General features: G+C 39.9%; 1 protein-coding gene across 2 annotated transcripts in view; it reads right to left on the bottom strand.

The window, feature by feature from the left end:
* Positions 1 to 9,057: 9,057 nt before the first annotated feature.
* Positions 9,058 to 13,368, bottom strand: part of Sppl2a (signal peptide peptidase like 2A) — a 37,453-nt gene continuing 33,142 nt past the window's right edge. For both annotated transcript variants that reach the window (XM_036186007.1, XM_036186008.1), the window contains one exon: positions 9,058 to 9,234. In XM_036186007.1, coding sequence (XP_036041900.1) covers positions 9,160 to 9,234 — 75 coding nt within the window. In that variant the 3' untranslated portion in view covers positions 9,058 to 9,159. The remainder of the gene's footprint in view (positions 9,235 to 13,368) is intronic.

A 13,368-nucleotide genomic window follows, 5' to 3' on the forward strand; every position in this document is an offset into this window, starting at 1 on the left:
GAGAAATGTATCTTTTTAAAAATTTTGTTGTTTTTGGTTCAGTGTTGAAGATTTCTCTCAGGGACTCACATGTGCTAAACTTGTTCTCTATCACCAAGTTACTCCCTTGGCCTTCTCCTTAAAGTTTTAAAAGTCTTCCCTCAGTGGCAAGATTAAGACAAAAATCTAAAAAAAATTACCAGAGCTGGATGTGGTGGCATATGCCTTCAATCCCAGCACCCTGGAAGCAAAGACAAGCAGATCTCTGTGAGTTCCAGGTTAGCCAGGGCCACACAGTGAAGCCCTGTCTCGATAAATAAACAAACAAACAGAATTACCAGTAGCCATACAGAGAAATTTCCCTTCAAACTTAGCAAAGCTTCTATGTTCATTGTAGAGGCAAAAAGATAAAAGGCCAAAAATAAAAACATCCCTCATTCTCCAGCAGCTGGCCCCTAACTGCTGGAAGCCTGACTCAGTGTCTTTATGCCTTATATAAACAATTCCAGCCTAACGGTCCCTAGAGGCTGCATCCCGAATGGCTGGTCTCAGGACACTTGGTGTTTACTACCTCAAGATGAACTCTGTTCAAGTACCACATCACACAAATGGCCCAGAAAGCAAGACCAGGTAACTACTCTCATGGGCTCTATAAGAACCCCACTTTTTCTGAGAGAAGTCCTTCTCACCCCTCCACACCCCCCACCATTGTTATAAAAACATTTGTATCAGTTCTGGTCTGTATTCATCCCTGGGCCTTGGTCTCACCACATTAATGAAGATTATTATTGCTGGGACTGCATATTGAGTGTACCATGAATGAATTATTTTGGCTTATTTAGAAGGGTCAAAGACATCATCCTATATAAGCCTTAGTATTTTACTAATTTTAATGATGTAGCTAGCCCTGTATCACCTGATATATTTCCTGAGAATTAAAAAAAAAAAAAAGGACCCAAAATCATTTGTGTAATTGTTTTTTGTTTTTGTTTTTTGTTTTTTGTTTTTTGTTTTTGAGACAGGGTTTCTATGTGTAACAGCCCAGGCTGTCCTTCGACTCTCTTTGTAGACAAGGCTAGCCTTGAACTCACAGAGACTGCTTCTGCCTCCTGAGTTCTGAGATCAAAGGCATGTGCTATCACCACCACCACCCACCATTTGTATAAAATTTTAATCTATATTTAAAATACCTAAATTTCAGTCTGAGGCAAAGACTTAACTTCTTAAAAATGAGGGATGCACAATCATGAGTAATTTTAAGACATTAAGAATCATGAAATTGTTATTGCTTTTTAAGTTTCACTATTTTTAAATATTAATATGTAGTTCTAATAGTAAATTGTTACTTACCACTTTAACACATCAATGTTTTTGAAAGAACTCAGGAAATAAGACATATAAAAGAACAAGTCTGTTTAAACTTGATTATCTGGCTTTACACTTAATGCCATTTGGTCTTGTAAATTATTCTGGATTGTTTTATTTTTATTATTTACTTATTTACTTTTATTATTTTATTTTTTATTATTTACTTTTTTATAATTTACTTATTTATATTATTATTGTTTTTTTCAAGACAGGGTTTCTCTGTGTCTTAGTTATTTTTATATTGCTATGGAGAAACCATGACCAAGGCAGTGTGCAGAAGAAAGCATTCAATTAGGGCCTTGCTTACAGTTTCAGAGGATAAATCCATTACCACCATGGCAGAGAGCACGGCAGCAGGCAGGCAGGCTTAGCTCTTGAACAGTGCTAGGAGTTCACATCTTGATCCACAAACAGGAGCAAAGAGAGACACTAGGAATGGAGCAGGCTTTTGAAAGCCCACCTCAGTGATAACATCTCCTCCAACAAGGCTGCACCGCCTAATTCACCCCAAACAGTTTCACCAACAGGGACCAAACATTCAAACGTAGGAGCCTACACGGGCCTTTCTCATTTGGACCACCAAACTAGAACTCAGGGGTTTTTGTTTGGTTGGTCGGCTTTTGTTTGTTTGTTTGTTTGTTTGTTTTTGAGCTGGGGATCAAACCCAGGGCCTTGTGCTTGCTAGGCGAGCACTCTACCACTGAGCTAACTCCCCAACCCTAGAACTCATGTTTTTCTCATGCATTCTATTTTGGGGGGTTCTTGGGTAAACATTGTTACTTTTGATTGATTGGCTTTAGTGTTGGGAAGCAAATCAAGGGTCTTACATATGCCAAGCACAAACTCTTTCACTAGGCTGCACCCACCTACTTTCAATTTCATTTGATCTGGATCATTTGGGACAACAGAAAGAAGCCTTAAGACTCTAGACTTTATGGGATTTTAAAAGTGGAAATGACCTTAATATAAAATTTAATTCTGCTTCCCATTTTCTAGTATAACAAAATGTATTTCAAACTAATGTAATTTTTTAAAATAAAATTTGTTTAAATCTAAACATAAAACAAACTCAAACTACCTACATTTTTTGTGGAGTTTTTGTTTGTTTGTTTGTTTGGTTGGTTGGTTGGTTATTTTTGAAACAGGGTTCTTTTGTGTAGCTTTGGAGCCTGTCCTGGAACTCGATCTGAAAACCAGGCTGGCCTCAAACTCACAGAGATCCACCTCCTTCTGCCTCCCAAGTGCTGAGATGAAAGACGTGCACCACCACTGCCTGGCTATACTACACTTAACTGTTTTCTGCCATATACCTTTCAACCTTCTATAGGAAATATGAGTAAACCAGTTATTTGTATGAATACTTTTTTTTTTGGAGCTGAGGATTGAACCCAGGGCCTTGTGCTTGCTAGGCAAGCACTCTACCACTGAGCTAAATCCCCAACCCACATATTCTTGGTTTTTTGTTTTTGTTTTTGTTTTTTGAGACAGGGTTTCTCTGTGTAGCTTTGCACCTTTCCTGGATCTCTCTCTGTAGACCAGTCTGGCCTCGAACTCACAGAGATCCACCTGCCTCTGCCTCCCGAGTGCTGGGATTAAAGGCATGTGCCACCATTGCCCGGCTGTATGAATACTTTTATAACATAGTGCTAAGGATCAAAATGCACTGCCTAGTACTGTACAAATTGAGTTACACCCCTAGTCTAACATGAGGACCTTAATTAGGAGAATAACAATGGACTTTTATGATTTGTACTTTGCATACTTAATAGAAGCATAAAATAGAAACTGCAAAAGGCCACCTGGATCCAGGCAGAGGGACAAAGTTCTTCTTCCTAGCCATCTCTCTTTCTCTCTGAAGTACTCTGTATCTTTCCAGATAGTTGGACCAGTGGGATGAGGTCCCCCCCTATCAAGGGCATGCATGGAAGAAAAGAATTTTCTCATCATTTCAAGACTACAGACACACATGTAGTCCAATCTCAACCAATACAGTACAGGGCTGAGGATGTAACTCAGAGAACCTGCCTGGTTCCTGGTGATGGATCTCAAGTTGCTACAAAAAAAGGAAATAGTGCAGTAGCAACAGGGAGAAGCACCTGGAATGTTCCTAAAAGGTGAGATACTTAAGGTCTTTAAAAATTGCTGTCTGTGCATATATAATGTATGCTTGGGCACATAGGCACCACGCTGCCTGTGTGGAAGGCTGAGGACCATTTTTAGAGTGAGTTTTTTCCTTCCACTGTGGGTCAAGGGATCAGTTTTAGTCACTGAGCCAACTTTCTGGCCTGACATGGCATTTTCTTTTAATATTTAATTTATTCTTTTTATTTATGTTCATGTGGGATGTGTGTGTGCCTGTGTTGAGTTTATGTGCACCACATGTATGCAGGTGTCCATGGAGGACAGAGGGTGTTGGATCCCCCAGACTGGAGTTACAGGTAGTAGTGAGCCTCCTAATGTTGGTGCTGAGGTCCTCTGCAAGAGCAGTGAGTGCTCTCAACATCTGAGCTATTCCTTCAGCCCTGAAGTGAGATACTTCCTAAAAACATCAAATCAAACCAACCAACCAACCAACCAACCGAACAAAAATGCCTGCTGTTGCCCAAAATAGTGGCATACATCTATAATCTCAGTACTTGGGAGGTGAAGGCCAGACTGGCCTATAGAATGATACATGTAGTAGATTATTTTAAGGTGTGTTACTTTTGTTTATGTTGCATTTGTTTAACTCTATGAAGCTGTGTTACTGTGCCTGTCTAAAACACCTGATGGTCTAATAAAAAGCTGAATGGCCAATCGTGAGGCAGGAGAAGGATAGGCGGGGCTGGCAGGCAGAGAGAATAAACAAGAGAAATCTGGGCCCAGTATTGAAAAGGAGGAGCCAGAGAATGAAGAGGATATCAGAGGTCAGCCACCCAGCTACATAACCAGCAATGGAATAAGAGTAAGATTTACAGAAGTAAGAACATGGGAAAAGCCCAGAGTCAAAAGGTAAGTTAAGGAAAGCTGGCTAGAAACTAAGCCAAGCTAAGGCCAGGCATTCCTAATTAAGAGTAGCCTCAGTCTGTGATTTATTTGGGAGCTGGGTGGCGGGCCCCCGAAAAGGAGTAAAAAACAACAGTAACAGGGACACTCATAACAAACAATAACAAAAAGATCCTGTGGGGTATGGTGGTGCAAGCCTGTTTCTCAGCAGTCTAGAGGCTGATGCAGAAGGATCTAGAGTTACAAACAAGCAAGCTCCTGTCTCAAAAGGAATCTACACATTTTTTGTTGTTGTTGTTGTTGTTTTCTTTTCTTCTTTTTTTTTCCATTTTTTTTCGAGACAGGGTTTCTCTGTAGCTTTTGGAGCCTGTCCTGGACTAGCTCTATAGACCAGGCTGGCCTCGAACTCACAGAGCTCCACCTGCCTCTGCCTCCCTAGGGCTGGGATTACAGGCGTGCGCCACCACACCCACCACGGCCCTTCAGGAATCTACACATATTTTAATAATTATTTGCGAAGTACTGTTAGGTATCAACATAATTTCCAAGTAAGTCTCACCTACAGAATCTGGGTTTTAAAGATAAATTGTCAAACCTGAACAATCATAAAAATTCATGTTGTTCTTTTTTGTGAGTGCCCATAATATATAGACATAATCTAGTGTGCCTTTGGTTCATTTTCGATGATTTCTTTTGCCACACAAAATAAAACAAATTCAATTTTTTATTTTAAAATAGAATTTATTTAACACTGCAGTAAAGTCAATACACTAAAAGTTGTTTTTCTTATCAGAATTGGCACATGATGAAGACAGCTTAACTGACTGAAAAATTAACACTCCAAAAATGTAAGTCTTAAATCATGGTCCATAAAAAGTAAAGGCCAGTAGTGTTATAAAAGTATCAATTTACACTAACTTCCATAGAAAAGTATTAGAGAAAAAGTAAGAGTCCCATATACAAACCAATCACCTAAGGAGTAAAAATCCAATTATGTCTCTTAAAAAGGTACAATGGGGAAAAGAGGCAAAGGCTACTTAATTTACACTCACTTGTCCTACTGGGAAGTTGCAGGCTACCCAGACAGACTTTAGGTGCTTTTTAAATTGTACGTCTCAAAGGAATAGCAAAGCTGTTTATAATATTTTGTTTTGTTTGTTGTTTTGTTTTTTCAAGACAGGGTTTCTCTGTGTAGCTTTGCACCTTTCCTGGAACTCGCTTTGTAGACCAGGCTGGCCTTGAACTCAGAGATCTGCCTGGCTCTGCCTCCTGAGTGCTGGGACTAAAGGTGTGCTCCACCACCGCCCGGCTGTTTATAATATTTTTAATGCCTAGTCAAAACCACTACGTAGCCAACTGGCCATGTACTGCAACCTTGAGTTGATTCAACCTATTTTTCTTATTCATGGAAAACTACAAAAGCTTCTTTAAGTACTGGAAGTATCAGCCAGGAAGACAACTCCCAGCTCTGAAAGTTCACGGACTGGAATCAAGCCAAAGTTCTAGAGAATCAGCTTAAAAGATTAGATATGTTTTCATCAAGTGTAGCTATAATTTCCACTTCCACCTGAAGCACAAACTGAGGAGCTGGACATGCTGCTCAGTGGTTCAGCACTTGCTCAGAGCATGCAAAACCCTGGATTAGAGCCTGACTTAAAAAATAGCTTTAAAAATGTGGACATTGGCAGGGCGGTGGTGGCGTACGCCTTTAATCCAAGTACTCGAGAGGCAGAGGCAGGAGGATCTCTGTGAATTCCAGGACAGCCAGGGCTCCACAGAGAAACCCTGTCTGGAAAAACAAAACAAACAAAACTGTGGACATTGAAAGAGCAAAGAAAACTAGAAAGATCATTAGTATTTATTAAAAATATGCCATTGTACTAGAACCTGTCTGCACATGTAACTAAAACACATGAATGCCAGCAGCATACAGAACAAAAGTATCTTCCTTCAAAAGGGTATTAAAGCCGGGCGGTGGTGGCGCATGCCTGTAATGCCAGCACTCGGGAGGCAGAGGCAGGTGGATCTCTGCGAGTTTGAGGCCAGCCTGGTCTACAGAGGGAGATCCAGGACAGCCTCCAAAGCTACAGAGAAACACTGTCTTGAAAAACCAGAAAAAAAAAAAAAAAAGAAAGAAAGAAAGAAAGAAAGGAAGGGTATTAAAGTACATTCTACTATGAAGAAATTGCTAATTCAAAGCAAAACTTAGAAGCTGGAAGAAAATAAAATGCATTTAAGATCAATGATTACTATTTGCTAAACCACTAGTATGGAACTTTCTAGCACATATTTTGCAATGTGCTAATAAATACAATATATTTTGTTTTTAAAGTGTGTTCAAGGGGGGAAAAAATCCAACTTCCCTACCTCTTAAAAGTTATTGGTGTCAGGTAGTCAAGAGAGAAGGAGATGACAAATTTTCATCTCTGGTATCTACTCATTTTTATTTCCAAGACCCAGTATTTGTGTATTTTATTTTCTCTAAGCAGCTATTTTCATCTGTGTTGCTAAGAGGGTTGTTTAAGTACATATGAAATTGGCAGTAAGGCTACAGAGACTCTAGGAAATTCTTTTTGTTATTTATAGCTACTCAGTAAGCTACTCAAGCAGCGCTGGGGTAGGCACTTGGAACACGGGAGGCAAGTACTCCAACACTGAGCTATACTCCAGCCTATATGTAAGACTTTAATCACAACAACATAGTGGTTGGGTAAAATACACTTTGTTTCAAATAAGTCAGAATTCAGATTTGTAGATGTGTTAATTTTTTTTTTTCCTGGAGCAATGGTTTAGTTTAAGAAATATTAGTTACAAATTAATAAAACTAAATTATTTTTGAGAAATTGTGTTCTTTCAACATAGCTTTAAAAGGATTAACTTTCTTTAACATTCTTCATAAAATTAATTGGTGCTTTTGACTGTCACAGACTTGAATGAGGATGCAGATGTTAGTAAAACAGCTGTATTTTGGCAAGCATTTTATTGACATTGGAAGTGAAAGTACAGTTGGAATTATAAAATGGCACTTATCGTCTCTCATCAGATAGCTCACTTGCTGTAAACAGAAGACCCCCCCCCTCCTGAACTCAGTAGAAAGAAGAAGCAGTTGTGGTACAGCTTCCCTGTCATTTACTCCGTAAAAGTTAACAATTAAACAAACGCATCAAATTGAACTTTAGTTCAAATATCAAAGGTCTAACCCATTTTTTTCAATGCACTAGTTTTTACCTTTGAATAAGCTGAATTGGCCTTAACATGAAAGACTGGATTTGTTCACATAGCGTGTGCATTATTTACACAGAAATGCAAAATCCTGAGCTTTATAACAACTTGTCACTTGGTACATTTTTAATGAAAGTAAAATAATTTGAAAGATAATTTCACCTCTAATTTCTAGAAAAACACCTGAGACTTTGCAAAGAATGAGAAGAAAATTATTTTTTTTTCAAGTTGCAAGTTAGCTGAGTGATAACTGCTCGAACCACTCATTTTGGAGGTGAGAAAACTGACGAATAAAAGTACATCTGTACTCTGAACAGCACACATCCCTCCAAGGTCAGCAGTGCTCACTTAGGGAAAAGGACTGGAAACTGACAAGGGGGAGATTGGCAGGATGGTCGAGGCAAACAATAAGTTATAATATCTAATGGAATCAAATTTCAAAGATCAGAAAACCAAAATAAAACTTAAGTACAGAAGTTTAATCCTTATCTTCAAGTAAATGGTGTACTGATATAAACTAGATTCAGTTTCTGTATCCTTCTAATGATTATTTCTATATATTACGTTTCCTTCTATCTAAAAAATAGTCTAATATAATACATATGCAGCCTGAAGTGATTTAGCTCATCAAGTTTTAAAAAGGGTTACAATTTTTTAAAAACTTAAAACTACAAGGCTGGAGAAATGGCTCAGCATCTAAGAGCACTGGCTGCTCTTCCAGAGGACCTGGGTTCAAGTCCCAGCACCCACATGGCAGCTCACAGCCATCTGTAACTCCAGACCTGACGGATCCAACACCCTCTTCTGGTCTCCACAGGCACCAGGCCTGAATATGGTGCACAGACAGACATGTATACAGGCAAAACACCCATACACATGAAATAAAAATCAAGGTAAAGAAAAAATTTAAACCATCAAGGGATGTGTTTCTATGTATTCCCTTGTGTAGGTTTTAAACCTCTACATGATCTAAAGCCCCAGTTTTGCTGCTGAACTTCCTTCTTTCACAGCCTTAAGCAGTGACTCCTGCAGAGGGGTAAGATTTGCATAAATCTTTGATGAAAACATTTTCTCAAGAAACTTGCTTTGATAATTATAAACAATCTATGCTTATATTTTGGAGAAATGTTTTAGTAAGAAAAGTACAGGGGAGGGTCAAGGTGGCTTTTTTAGAAAAATATAATGTATATAATACATTTGGAAACTACACAAACCCTATATTTTTCATTGATTGTGAAGGCACAGCTTTAACATAATTAAAAGAAAATGCATTTTTGCTATGAGTGATGAATTTTACCAGCTCATAAAAATAGATGGATTAACAAACATCACCACAGATGTCTCCAATTTTTAGTTCAAATTTTGATTTAAAACTTGCTGGGCACAGTGCTGCCCAGCTATCGTCCCAGACATTTGGGAGACAGAGGCAGGACAGTGAGCTCTAGTCATGACTCGGTCTCAAAAAGCAAAAAAACAAAACAAAAAAAAAAACAAAGAACAAAAACCCAAAAAACCCACAAACCAAAAAAGGGTGGCGGTGGCGGCGGCGGCGGTCGGCAATTCTATTTGTAAAAATCAATAGCACATCATTGTAGGTCCACGTAATCACTGCTGCACAGCCTGCCCATCAGTAGACACTGGGCTCTCTTCATTTGTTGAATAGTCCAGGTGGTCCATCACCTAGGCATAAATAAAAGATATCAGGAAATGCAGATGTTAAACCAGCCTTCCAGTCTTCATTGATTTGGCAAAGTATTCTGGCTTTGTGTGATGCTTGTGTTTGCGTGTGTGCATATGGGTGAACAGGCACACATATGCACATGGATGAGGTTATCTTCCTTAGCTGCCTTCCACCTTAGACAAGCACTGTTGCCCAGAGAGTTCCAGGGTTCCTTCTGTCTCAACAACCTATCCACACTTAGCTTTCTTTTCTTTTTCCTACTTTGATTTTTTTGAGATAGTCTCACTTATGTAGCCTGAAACTAACAGAGATCCACATGCCTCTGTCTCCAGAGTGCTGGGATTAAAAGGCAAGTGTGGGGGTGTGCATTTAACTCACACCTAGCAAGCGCAAGGCCCTGGGTTAAGTCCTCAGCTCTGGGAAGAAAAAAAAAAAAAAAAAAGGCAAGAGCCAAGCTCAAGCCCTTTTCAGCGGCCTTTTAAATGAGTGCTAGGCATCCAAATTCACACCTTCACACCTGTTCAGGAAGCACTTTACAGCTCAGCTATCTCCCCACCCACCCTTTCCCCCTTTATTGGAAGTAGATTGTCAGGCAGTGGTGGCACACACCTTTAATCCCAGCACTCAGGAGACAGAGGCAGGTACACCTCTGTGAGTTTGAGGCCAGCCTGGGCTATAGCATGAGTTCCAGGACAGGCTCCAAAGCTACACAGAGAAACCTTGTCTCAAAAAGCCAAGAAAAAAGAAAATATTCTTTTCTCATATGATATATCCTGATCCCCTTCCTCTATTTTCCCTTCCTCTTTTCCCCCACTTCCTCCCTGCTTCCCTCCCCTCGAGATCCAACTGAGCTATCTCCTCAGCCACCCTACGCACCTTAAAAAAAAAAAAAAATCCTAGCACTAAGGAGGCAGAGGCAGGCCAATCTCTGTGAGTTCGAAACCAGACTTGTCTACACAGTAGGTTGCAGGACAGCCAGTTACATAGAGACCTTATCTCAAAACCGAAAGAGAGTAATCTCGGGGCAAGAGCGAGATGGCTCAGAGATTAAGAGCACTGCTCTCAGTCTGGTCCCCAGCACCCACTCCGGTGAGATCACAACTGCATCTAACTCTAGCCCCAGGGAGAGCCTTTGCCTCTGGCATCATGCCTGCACTCACGTGTATAGGCCCACATACATACACTTAATTAAAAGTAGTAAAAATAAACTTTAAAAATCGAGGGCCTTATGGAGCCAAGCATCCCTTCTGCAACACTGTCTAGGTCAACATCGTGTTTAACTTCTCAGAAGGAGGAATTCTAAGACTTGCGGCCCATATGAATACTGCATTTTCTGGGTCTTCCATTTATCTCTGTTTCCCAGTGTGAATACTGCCCTTTGTAGCAGTGGAAACTTCGCTTCAAAAGAAGACTGTACAAGGCAGCGAGCCCTTGTGTAAGTGGAAAACTGAAATGTTCCAGAGTTAGTGTGGAAATGACTGTTGGCTGTGCAACTCTGAACCTTCTTAAGACTGTGTAGAACAGTATAGGAAGCTGCCCTGAATTCCAGCACTTCAGAGGCAGAGGAAGTCAGCTCTCTATACAGTTTCAGACCAAGCTGGTCTACACAGCAAGTTCTAGGCAAGCCAGGGCTACACAGCAAATCTATTCGAGACACACAGGCATACACACACACTCACATGCCTCTCAGAACAAGCAAACAAAACCAACAAAAACCCCACCACAACCACTCAAGCAAATAAAAGAATGCTACACAAATGTTTGAAAATATTAGCTGGGTGGCGGTGGTGGTGGTGGCGGCACACGCCTTTAAATCCCAGCAGAGCCAGATGGATCTCTGTGAGTTCGAGGCCAGCCTGGTCTACAGAGCGAGATCCAGAACAGGCTCCAAAACTACACAGAGAAACCCTGTCTTGAAAATCAAAAAATGCAAACAAGAATACTTATAAAATACTTGAAAACAATCAAAGCGGATTCACTAACAGAATGTTTTAAAGGCATTACAAGTGAATATTTTTAACTTCAATTCTACCCATAATCTATAAAAAATGATTTGAATATTTGGAAATGCAGAAAAGGAAGTGCTTAAATATTTCAAATCTTTTTACCCTGTTCTTCAGATAAAATTACTTAAAAATAAAAAATGTGATCTCTGCAATAGCTGGCTTTTTGGAGCCTGGGGCCTATGCGGGGACATTTTGCTCAGCCTGGGTGAATGGAGGAGGGGACTGGACCTGCCTCAACTGAATCTACCAGGCTGAGCTGAATCCCCAGGGAAGTCCTTGCCTTGGAGAAGGTGGGAATGGGGGGTGGGTGGGAGGAGGGAGGACAGTGGAATCCGTGGCTGATAATGTAAAATTAAAAAAAAAAAAAAGTGATCTCTTTGTAAAAATTGTCAACGACTTTTAGACCAGTTAATGACTAGATCTCAGTATCATTATATATGTTTTTCTTTCTTCATTACTAAGAATAAGAAGATGGAAAGGCCAGAAATACAAATGTCCCTTTTTTTTTAAGGAGGGATTATTGCACATGGAATTTCTGGACTTGCCAAATAAGAGTGCCTCTGAGCTGAGGCTTTCAGCTGACAGGCACCTCAACCAATGGGGACACTTGGAGTGAAGCCCACCTGTCAGCAACCACGGCCAGCAAAGACCATAGCCATTTATTTGGCCCTTTACCTGTCAAAGATAACACCTAGATTAAGGCAGTTCCATGTTCATAACGCTTCTAGGAAAAAAAAATTCACAGGATGGGGATATAAATGGATTGCTTAGCATCTGGGAGCCCTGAGTTCCTGGAAAAAAAAAATTCAAAGGATGAGGATATAAAGGGATTGCCAAGCATATGGGAGCCCTAAGTTCTTTTTACAGCATCACAAAAATACACAATAAACTTAAACGATTTTAAAAACAGATAAAAGCCAATCAAGATAGGTAACATAAAGCATTCCACAACATGAGACATAAGGCAAAGTTGTGGAATAGTTAATTTTAATCACATTAAAATTATAGACATACATATAGAGATACATTTAGGGTCCCTTTCTTCTGACAGAAGGCCAGAGCTGTGGGAGACCTGGAGCAGCATGAGACAGGATGGTAGGGGGTGGGGAAGACACAACACTTTTCTTCTCTGTGGTCTGTGCATCTGGCAACCATCCTAAGGAGTAAGCGCTACGTACCCAGCTTTATAACAGGCTTCTGCTTTCCTAATTCTTAGGTATCACATCGGGCTCTATAATCCCAGCCCTAAATATAGATATATAATTAATATATCAGTCATGGTAGTACATGGCTGTGATCCTAGCATGCAGGAAGTTGAGGCAGGAGGAGGTCTGAATTTCGGGCAGCCTAGACTGTATAGTGAGACACTCTCCCTGTGTTCCATAAAACAAAGCTAAACAACAAAACAATTTCAAAGTCTACTAATTGAAAAGTTACCATTTCTACATCCTATTCTCTTAAGATTTCAGCAACAACAATAGAGAAATACACAGAACAAACAAAAAGGTCAAGAATTTAAAAACTCAACAAATCAAAACAACAAATAAAATTAACTAGCAAAACCAGTATTTCACATTTGTAAATAGGCAATCTGTTTGAAAAGTTGTCATTTGAAACTGGGCCAGCTAATCTGGCATTTTCAAAGCTCTACTTGGTTAGAATTGATCTCTGGAAACTGCCTAAAAAATTAACCTGAGTAACTGGAGCTCCTGGTCCTCAAGCAGTTACTGTAAGCAGCTTTGTATCCCGACTCGTGACTTACAGCTTGTGACTTCTAAAAATAATTACAAGTACTAGTGACATTAACAGACACACTGTTCCCGGGACGTCAACAAGCTGAGAGCATCAGAGTAAACGGCTTGTTTGTAGTTACTGCACGGACCTTACTCCACTTGATTTACTATCGAGACGAAACACCGCCTCACAAATGCTACGCTCTACTTCATTTTATCTCTAAGGAAAAACAATCATTTATTCCCTCCCCATTAGTTAGAACTATGGCTTCAAGTGAGGTCAGAACTGAATACTGGGGCTCTAGAAATACCCAGAAGAGAAACTGAACTGGCCTTGAAGCTACAGAAAAGAATTTGTAACTGACTTTTCCAAATTCATATTTTAATCAAACTG

The sequence above is a fragment of the Onychomys torridus genome, chromosome 4, assembly GCF_903995425.1.
Source record: "Onychomys torridus chromosome 4, mOncTor1.1, whole genome shotgun sequence".
Lineage (NCBI taxonomy): Eukaryota > Metazoa > Chordata > Mammalia > Rodentia > Cricetidae > Onychomys > Onychomys torridus.